This window comes from Stegodyphus dumicola, chromosome 8, assembly GCF_044657685.1.
Source record: "Stegodyphus dumicola isolate Sdum_Otavi_A_Nest chromosome 8, ASM4465768v1".
In the NCBI taxonomy this organism is placed as follows: Eukaryota; Metazoa; Arthropoda; class Arachnida; order Araneae; family Eresidae; genus Stegodyphus; species Stegodyphus dumicola.
The window spans coordinates 168,958,995-168,969,767 of NC_140775.1; the positions used below are offsets into that span (position 1 = coordinate 168,958,995).

General features: G+C 30.2%; 1 protein-coding gene across 1 annotated transcript in view; it reads left to right on the forward strand.

Moving 5' to 3' along the window:
* Positions 1 to 10,773, forward strand: part of Ctf4 (Chromosome transmission fidelity 4) — a 91,677-nt gene that overhangs the window by 70,496 nt on the left and 10,408 nt on the right. Inside the window, exons 23-25 of the mRNA XM_035354951.2 lie at positions 3,215 to 3,291; positions 3,415 to 3,543; positions 6,737 to 6,940. Of these exons, the coding sequence (XP_035210842.1) occupies positions 3,215 to 3,291; positions 3,415 to 3,543; positions 6,737 to 6,940 (410 nt within the window). The remainder of the gene's footprint in view (positions 1 to 3,214; positions 3,292 to 3,414; positions 3,544 to 6,736; positions 6,941 to 10,773) is intronic.

Sequence of the window (10,773 nt, forward strand, 5' to 3'; positions counted from 1 at the left end):
TCATTGAATGTCTGACCCATTCAATCATCACTTTTAGCATAATGAACAATTTTTCTGTTATTCATTGCAAGTGGGGTGACAAAATCCACAAAAAATTCAAAAAGTTCTTTTTTCTTATGTCATATATATACAGTTGACTTTTCAATGCCATACTCACATAATTTTTAAATGCATATGCCTTTATTCATTTTTTGCAGCAATTGCACTTTTTATTTAATGGACATTGAAACATGCTTTCACTTTGTAGATTCTTTTGCAGCTCCAGAATTAGAAACTCTTTTCGAAATATCGAAAGTTCAAGCTTTAATTTTTATAAAATTGCTGTAATAATAACAGTGTGCAAAAAATAATAAGTTGGATGAAATTAGAAGATTAAAGAGCAGCACAGTCTGCTGCATTAACTGAAATTCCTTAGAATCAGTAAAGATTATTTTAGCCTAGTTTAATACTGTCTGCTATACATTATTGGCTATGCATCATAAGATTGGAAATGAAAAACAAGTTGTTCCACTAAATTTTGCCTTGCTTCTATCATGTACTGAATTAAGCCTCTTGTTTAGGTTTAATTATTTACTATACCTATATCTATTTCTTGCACATGCTTAAGGCTAATCTGAATCCTGAATAAATAAACTCCCACATATACTTAAGGCTTATCTAGGGCAGACGCTAGATACCGCCTGATGCAGTCTTTGCGGGTCCTAAATTCTGCTACAAAGTGCCTTCCTAATTTCTAAATTTTTGCTGCTCCTAAACTTTATATCACCTGCTTTTCCTACATTATAAACATTTTGTCATCCCTTAATTTTGCTGCTCGGTGCTTCTCCAAATTCCAAAAATTTTAGCCTTTCCTAAATTCTACCACACGGGGCAGTCATACCAGTTCTGGGTTTATGTGAATAATGTATCAGTTATTCTTAACTCAAATAGTACTGAATGCAATCTTTTGGCCTATGAGTTTCATTAACAAAATCTATTTTTAGCATAAGAAAGGAAATTTTTGTTAAATTTTTCCTCGTCAACATTTCTTAGTGCATTAAACTAATATTTTTTTTTCAAAAATTTAGACATCGCTGCATGAGTCATTACTCAAGTTATCATGTATTGATTAAACATGCAGTGAGGAAAGCAAAATATAATGAGTAATGATTCACCAGGTCGGCATCAGGGATATAAAATACTAGTAGGTGCAATGGAGATGTATGCCAAGCAGATAAGCAGCTATGGAGCCAAATTATTAATCTCACAATTTTATGCTTAAAGGATTCTTTCTTCAATAATGAGGTATTTTATTTAGTGCCTAAGTGAAATTAAGAATCGGGATTCTCCACATGTTTTATTATGGGAATGGGAATCAAATGCACATGCATAAAGCATACAAGAAAAAAAAGTTTGTCGCTTTGAGGTCCGAACTTTAGATCATTCTGGATATTGAACATCCGGATCTCTGACTTTGTACTGTATTTCATTCATCAACACCCCATTGATGGTGATACAGTTAATCATCCAGATATAGCAATATCTTTTGGAATTATCTTGATTGTGATAAATCCTGTGATAAGTAAGCTGTGTCCTACCTTATAGTTCTGATATTGTGATAGTTTTGAACCCAAAGAATTAGCTTAATAAAGTAGTGAAAAAAAAAAAAAAAAAAGCTTGAAATGTGAAATATTACAGTAATAGATTGGACTAATTATTTACATCAAATTCAAGTACATCTGTACAGAAAAGCCAACAAGTTGATGGGCAAAAGTATGTTCGTTATTTGTTGAAGAGTCCCCCACTACTGTAAACGTTTACTTCTGGAACTTTCAAAACAGTTCCAAACTTATCATCTATTGCAGCTTATAAGTAGAATAATATCAATTCAAAAGAAGATTTAAAATGAACTTTATTTACTCATCAGCCTTGCAGCTTATAAGTAGAATAATATCGATTCAAAAGAAGGTTTCAAATAAATTTTATTTACTCATCAGCCTGATGGTTACACTTTCTGTTTAATTACAGAAAATCAGAACAAATATTCAAGAGAAATTAAAATATTAAATATAAAATAAAGTGCATCTAAGCACTTTATATATATATATATATATATACTAAGCTCAGACCCTAGTCTGTCATGCAGTGATTGCAGCTAAAAAGGCTAAAGCCAGTCCAAATAATTCAGTTGAAGGGAAAAGATTGACAGTCACTGACAACTGCCAAAACTCTTAACTAACTTAAATACATTAACCACATTATATCCTGATGGGAAACTATGAAATTAAAAGTGAAAATGCAAACAAAACAATAACTGGTTAATTAACATAAAACTCAACAATGTGAAAGCCAATCTTGACTTATCTTTCCTCAGCAGTGGCTATTAAGCAATATCTGCCAAGCAATCAATAAATGCTTTCATCTTCAAATACCTAATCATTCAATAGCAATAACCACCAAAAATATAAATAAGGAAACCATTATATGTTCCAATTTTTGGAAATCATACTCTGCAACAAAGCTAGATTTGAACATTTCAAAGAAAATAATAAATACAGTTTCATGGATTCAGGTACTGCAACTCATTTTCTAAAGACTGAATGCTTGCATGGAAGTGCTAAATAGCAAAATCAGAAATATTTTGGAGTGGGCATTTAAAATCATACTTTGTATATTTTTTTTATTAGGAATAAAAAACTTTTAAAGATGTTCTGAAAGATTATATATTTGTAGCTTTCTGCACCTAATTTTTTACAGACTTGTTATTAAGCAATGAATAAAATTCATATTAGAAATAACAGAGATTTTAATACTTGAATCATAAATATGAAAATTGTTTGCTGACCAAACATGGGGCTCTAGTTTCTAAACTAATATAATAAGGATGTGATACTTGGCACTCTATCACACTCTTTATTCCTAACCTTTGAAAAAAAAAAAAAAATACATACCATTATTGAACTAATGCCAAATTATTTAACATGATATGAGGAGATTTTGGATTTGTAAATATGGAATTAAAATAGGGTAAAAGAAATCCTTATAAGTTACCAAAATGAAGAATTTTCACATAATAGAATGACTATGATTTAAAATAAAAGAACACACTATTTGTAATTTAAAAGTAATATTGCTTTGTCCTTGAAAGGAATTTTAAATATAAAATACAGTAACGCTGAAATTATTAAAATATTTAATTTTTATAATCAAATATTTCTCTTTTCCTTCTTTCTAGACATAAAATCAAGTGAAGTGTCTGATTTGATGAAGGATACTGTTTCTAAAAGCTCTCCAGTGTCCAACCCTTTCAAGGTAAATATTTAAAGATCTTTTATTAATTATGTGTTATAGTGAAAAATTAGTAAAAAAATCAGGAGTATTTTGATGTTAAGTTTTAGGTTATATTTATCTGTTTTGTTTTTTGTTTGTCTGCAGAGTAGTAGCAAAGGGAAGGAACTTAGAAAGGAAGAACTTAGTCGTCAAAATGGCATTGATGACATTTTTCAAAACAGCATGAAAACCTTGGCAGCTAAAGCAAACTCTCATACACCAAAGGACGAAAAAGTAATATTTATTGTATTTATTAAACAGAAATACAAAACGACCTTTAAATGTTTAGTGTCTTTAACAGCAAATGGAAGACTTTACATTTCAAATTCTTATATTTGAATTCTTTTCCAATTATTTCATAAACAGTTTACCATAATTATATTATAAACTATAAGGTGTGCCCAAATGAAAAGGACTCCTTAGCTGTAGCGGTGTTGTATCTAATCTTACTGAGTTAATGTGTTAGCCGATAGATGGTATGGTTGTATTCTCAAATGCACATGTTTAGTTAACAGCTTCACATCACTATCCTCATTTTTGTGAGTTTTTTGGCATTTCATTGTACGATGGATTCTTCCAGATCACTACAAAGAGTAAAATTTATTGCAGGGTGAAAGAGACATATGGAGAGCAGTATCTCGCATGGTAGACCATATTTTGGAGGTGTCAGCATTATGAAATAGGGCACATAAACATCAAGGACTTGCTACACCCTGCGCAACTTTGTTATAGCAAAGTTTATGAACAACTGATGCCCAAGCATCTATCAGAGAATCGGAATATGACAAAAATGGGTGTTTGCCTTACCTATTTGTTGAAATTCGTGGAGCAAGGAGTGGATTTCGTTGCAAGATTGTTGCATGTAATGAAATTGTGTCACCATTTAGACCCTGCCTCTAAACGAGGGAGCATGGAGTAGTGGCATCTCGACTACCCTCATCCCAACAAAGCCCACTCTACCCAGAAGGCCAAAAAAGTGATGCCAAGTTTCTTTTTCAATGAAGAAGGACCTCTACTCATTGACTGGCTACAATGAGGTGCAACAGTTAATGCTTGAGCATTATTTCATCATGTTGCTGAAGCTCAAACAGACCATCAAGAACAAATGCAGGACCAAGCTCCTGATTGGGATAGTGCTTCTCCGGGACAATGCTAAGCTACATGTGGCCATGACGAATCTCAAGCTCCTGGAAAAATTTCGATGGAAGGTCCTGCAACATCATCCTTACAACCTCATTACCTCCCCATGTGACTGCATATCTTTACCCCCTTAAAGAAAATATCTGAAAAGTTAGAAGCTGACCTGTTACAAGGAAGTGCAAGATGCTGTAAAGGGGATCCATCAGCAAAACAGGAATTTTTACACTGAAGCTATCTACTTATTTTTTATGTACTGAGATCAGTGTTCCAAGGTCAACGGCAATTATTTATAATTTTACTGTGCCACATGAACTGCAATTGTAATATCATTATTAAAATTTCTTTACATATAATTGTTGTGCCCTTTTCATTTGGGCACAGCTTATAAATAAATCTATAAAATTTCTTTGGAAGAAATTATGAGAAATTTTCCAATCATATTTTGTGCATCTTTTTAATTTAAAACTCATGTAAAAATACCAGTGTCTAATAGGAGGTGTAGCATTAGTTCTCAATGGAAGATTCCTTTAGTTCGCATTGGCTGTTTTAAGTTGAGTCATTTTTTAGTATTCCTATGACTTACTTTTGGCAAAAGTTTGATAACTTTACTATTTATCATTTGGGATTTTTTCTAAAAGAAGGCAGCATAATATTGTATACATACATTTAAACCAAAAATCAATTCAGTGTGAGGTCCAAAAATGTCATCCAATATCTGGAATGATCTGAAATCCAGACTTCCGTACAGCCAGCAAAAATTTTATGTCCCCCTTTTTTTGTATGCTTTATGTGTGTGCATTTGATATTTTAACTTTGTAGCTACATCGTTTTGCTTGCTATCCATCTCAAACTGAAACATTCTACATCAAAACATCATTTTACATCTGCTGAATAATTTACATCCCTGATGCCAACTTAGTGAAATATTATTTATTATTTTTTGCTTTCAACACTACATAACTAGCATTGAATGGCAGCTTGAAAATTGATTCGTATAATGAAGTCTAAAATTTTTTTTTTTTTTTTTTTTTTTTTAAATAGTAGTAATTGAATACTAAATAGTGTGGTAACTTTTTATGTTGACATTATGCTTGCTGATTATTGCAGACCTGTGATAACTGGGTTGCAGAGTGTTAAGTGAGGAGAAATTTAACTGAAATTTTTTTCCGTGTGGAAAAAATAAGTTTTGTAAATGATTGCCAATTGTCAAAAGATTACATTTTTTTGCTGTTTGAATTAATAACTGATTTATAATTCAAATAAACCATAAATGTATGCAGGACTCAAATAAACTTAAAGCATATATGAGAAATAGATAAATAATAAGTGTAATAAATAACTATGTAATTTTCGCCTAACTTCCTCAGCATACAATAGGAAAAAGAGAAAATTGAGTGATTTTATTATGTGACTGCCAATCTCATCATATGTTGCCAATAGTGTATAGCACATGCTAGCTAAGCTTTATGCTAATATCCATAAATTTGAAGATTTTGAATATTGCAAACAAAAGGTGAAATTTTCCATTTAATGGAATGTGGAGAAGTGGTAATAAATGCAAATGATATAATAGAACTTTATCATTGTCATGACAGTACCCCAGTCATCAATCAACTAATAGAACAGCCGAAACCTTTTAGTATAGTTCTAAACCCAGAAAATATCACTACTGATAGTGAAGAAAATGATGGTTGATGAGAACAAAAAAATTTTGACATACAATTTAGTGAAAATTCTTGACATGGCAATTATAAGATGTAAGCAATGGAACTTTGTGACTGAACAAGAAGTTATGTCTGTCTATAGAGAATTTTAAGAAGAATATCTTTAATTTGCTTTATTTATTTTTTTAGAATTAAAGAGAAAATATTAGCATAAAAATGAAGCACCTGAAGCCTTTGCTAAGAAAAATGTTTCCCTGCAATAAATGGAATTGGTTTAATTTTTATTACTTAAATTGTGCAAATTCCATTTCCCCACCACTTAAGCATTTTTTTTTTTTTTTTTTTTCCTAAATTTTATTTGATCTGAGCTGTCTTAATCTACTATAGACATCTGTAGAATTTTTTGTGAAAATTCAACCCATTTTTAATCAGTTAATATTGTATTTCATTTTGTTTTACGCCAATAAATGGTGCATTACTAAGTTTATCCACACTGTACTACATAAATTTATTTTTACTTTTATTTTATCATGTTTTAAATTTACTTTGATCTCTCTCTCTCTCTCTCTATATATATATATATATTTGCGTGTATGTAATTTATATTAAATTTATCCATACAGCCATCAAAGAAATCTAGGTTTAGTGACCATAAGAAAGAAAAGACTCAACATCAAGAATCTGTAAAACCAAAAGTTGGTTTCCAGTTGTTCTTAGATGAAAATCGAGAAAAAATAAGAACCTCAGCTGAATCAGAACTCAGCGAAGCTGAAATTGTTCGAACCGCCATGAAGCTTTATAAGGAGCTTCCTGCTTCTGATAAGCAAGTAAGTTATTAGAAATAGTGTAAATGTGTATTTTAAACAGTGGGAACCTTTTTCAGGTGTAGGAAAACATTTTTATCATTTAACAATTTAGTGAAATATTCTGTAATCAGGGTTTGTATGGTCCTTAAGTTTTTTGGAATTCTGATTATTTTGGCCAAAATCGGCAGAAGTTCCTTAATTTTAATCATCTGAAATTTCTGTCTGTTTTTACGACTGCTATTTTGAATGTGAATTAGTATTTTGAAGGAACATTTTTTGGTGATTCACTGACATATATAGTTAGCTTTTAAGTAGGTAATAATTTGTTTCTATTTCTAATATAAACGGTGGTATACTCAAGTTTCTAAGCAAGAAGTGAAACAATAACCATTTCGAAATTCATTTTTCCTAATGAAGAGCTCTTAAACAACTTTTCGCTTTTGGGGATGTGAATTCTTAAACGGTTCTAAATTTGGTGACTTATCAACATTTTGGCGATTTTAAAATCAGTGTCTATAGAAAATTTTTAATTCCGAGATCTGGAAATTTTTCGACGATTTTTTTAAAATATTGTAGCATGGATGAATATCATTAAAATAACGGTAATGTATTGAAATTATATTTAAAAAATAACATTAAAATAAAACATTTTTATTTTTCTCTGTCATGTTATAAAGTTCTATTTTGGCAACTTATTATACAATATTTTGAATCTGAAAAATAAACAAGGTATGATGCTATAAAGTACAATTTACCAAACAGTTTTTAGTAAAAGCAACATTAGCTATGTAATGAATTAAAAATATCTTCTTCCTAATTTTTTCACAGTAAGTGTTTTTTCCATGTAATTTTCTCAGAATATTCAGAGTTCTCAGATTATGCATCAGTTTTCTCCATAAAATTAATTTTACACATTTTCCCTTTTTTTCAAAGTATTTCTATGTTTTTCCTGTTACAGAATTGGTAGGGATAATTTTTCTTTGGGACTTTAGACATTGCAGCCTGGAAAGTTTAGGAGGATTTGAAGGCTAGATTTATAGAACCACGATTCTAGAAGATTCAAGAAATATGTGACAAAATGGAAAATGTCTCCATGGTATCAGCATGTAATATATGTATTTTACAGAAAGTTTGTGATGAATTTCTTACTTTTTGGAGAACGTCCTGAAGAAAAATGAAAACGTAATATTTGACTGTTTTACTTATAATACTAGAATCTTTATCTTAACATGTTTATAGTCCGTTTATTTCTCTACTTTCCATTAGACACAAGCATGGAAAATATAAAAAAAAAAATGCTTCTAATTTATCACATGAACAGGTGTGGAATAAAAAATTGAAAACTTACAATTTAAAAGATTCATCTGATATGTTTTAATGCATCATACACAGAGCTAGAACTAGGGATTTTCCTGCCGGATGCAATCACTGTGGATCCTAAATTCTGCTGCCTAGTGCCTTTCTAAATTTTGCTTCCAATGCCTGCTCTAAATTCTAAAGTTTTGCCATTTCTAGATTATGTTGCTCAGTGTGTCTCTAAATCCTAAACATTTTGCCACACCAGCTCTGTAACCGACCCTTACCATATATATTTCATACTTCGTCTGAATGTTCATATTACTAAAGATATAAAATTATCAGCTTTTTCTGTACATTCTAAATGCATTTTTTAGAATAACAGAAAGCCTTATTTATATCTGAAAATTCTAAAATGGAAAGGAAGAAACTATTGAAGAAAGAAAACTGAATACATAAAGAAAATTATTCTTCAAAGATATGTACAGTTGTTATTATGTAAATTATCCTGTTATTTATGATTGCAGTCTTTACTATAATTTCCCATTTCTGTTTCCTCATATGATAGAGTTATTGAGCCAGCTTAAATTTAAATTAAATTGCATAGTCTTTGACCACTATGTCCACATGCGTCATGATGATCTCTTTCTATACACAATGAATGACCACTAGTCCGCATTTTTAGTTTGAATTTGACTGTTATTGTTTAATTATATCACCATGAGCTGTAATTAATTTTGTTTGCATCAGAACATTTTATGTTTAAGTTCTTTTTAAATAAGAGGCTTATTTAAACCTTTGTCTGACATTGAAGTTACTTTCAGACATAATTTGCTTCATGTCTCTCAGGGGGTTTGGGACTATTTAACTTTTACCAGATCAAGTAAACCCTCATAGGTACATTGTGGAGAGGTTGACAAGTTAGGAGATAGAGCATCCAAAAACTAGTGAGAACACTAGGTTTGCATATTGAGACAAATTTCTGATTGTTAGAAAAGATGCTTAAAGAGAAGTAAATCAATATAAATTAGCCAAAATGTCTGGGAAGGCTTCAAATTAAAAAGACACATAAATATTTTGTTCAGTGTTGTTGTTACAAAACATAAATGTTTTGTAGCTCTTAATCTGTAATTATCCTAATATCGTTTAAGAATCAATGTCATAAATTACATGTATTTTAAACTGTGAAATTTTATTAGATTTCGATTTTAATAGAACTTTTTAAAAAAAATATTAAAATAAAATTTAATAGTGGCCATGTAAATCCATAATGACTAGATTATCAAACTACCCAATTTAATTATTTTAATTATTTATAACTAACTGCTTACCCTTAAAAATTATCTCTACATATTAAAGCGAGTTATTGCCTTTCATTAATACTCACTGTGGTTACAAGATAAAACACAAAAATGTAAAAATTCAAGTAAAACTTATTCTTTGCACCTAGTGAGACTTAAAATAATATAAAAGAACTTATCACCTCTGGTGCTTTAATGGCTTATTGGAACCTTAAAGTATATTAACTGGGTTAGAACCCCTGGAACTTGACACTAACTGCATCAAACAGAGCTTGACTAACTTTCAACTCTTGCCAACCGTGCCTACATCAGGCCTTTCAAGTTTGTTCCAATCAGCAGGTCTCTCTGCAGGCAAACAGCAGCGGTGACAAAATCCAGTCTTTTATTATGAATCATGCTGATTATGATCTTACTTCTCATTTCAGCCTATGCTGCTTGACATAAAATCTACCTGCTATTTACTAAACTTCTAGACTGAGCAAGTATGTGACAAAATGAGACATTTAAAAAAAATCAACATACAGCTAACTGTTAGTAAAGCGTAAATAAAATATCACTTATCTTCTTTCAAATATTTCCAACTATTATGAGTGTAAAATATTTAATGCTACTTAGTTAATTTCATAAAGTTTATTTTATTCTCAAACTTATTATGTTTAATAATAATGCATCCTACTTATCTATTTTATTTTTAGGATGGTATTACAAATGTGAAGTTCAGGGATAGATAATAATTTTAATTGAATTTATTCAGTTCATATTTACTTATAAGTCCTTAATTTTTTTCTTTAATGGTCCTTAAAAGTACTTAATTTCCATGTGCAGAAATGTGTACGAACCCTATATTGTGGTTTATGCGCTATCGACGAAGTAGATTTAATTCAAAATTCGTTAACTCATTCAATTCAGTATGTTTAAATGAAATGCAGGAAAATTTGCATATGATTTAATATTCCAAACAAGGAAGTGATGTGGTGTATACATCAGATTTTTTTTTTTTTTAATGTGCTTGCTATTTGATAAAACATCAGGTTTATTACATGTGATCAAAAATTACTACAAATATTGTTCATATGCAAGTTTATCTATTTCTTTATTATATTAGATAAGAGAAGCAGCAGAAATTTTCATGACAAAAATTTAAATAACTGATACCACCCATATAAAATTCAACATTATATTATTTAACTGACATAAATTTATTTAAGCCAAGGGTTTTACATTCCATGCTAAAAATCTATGTTCTATCATATTTAG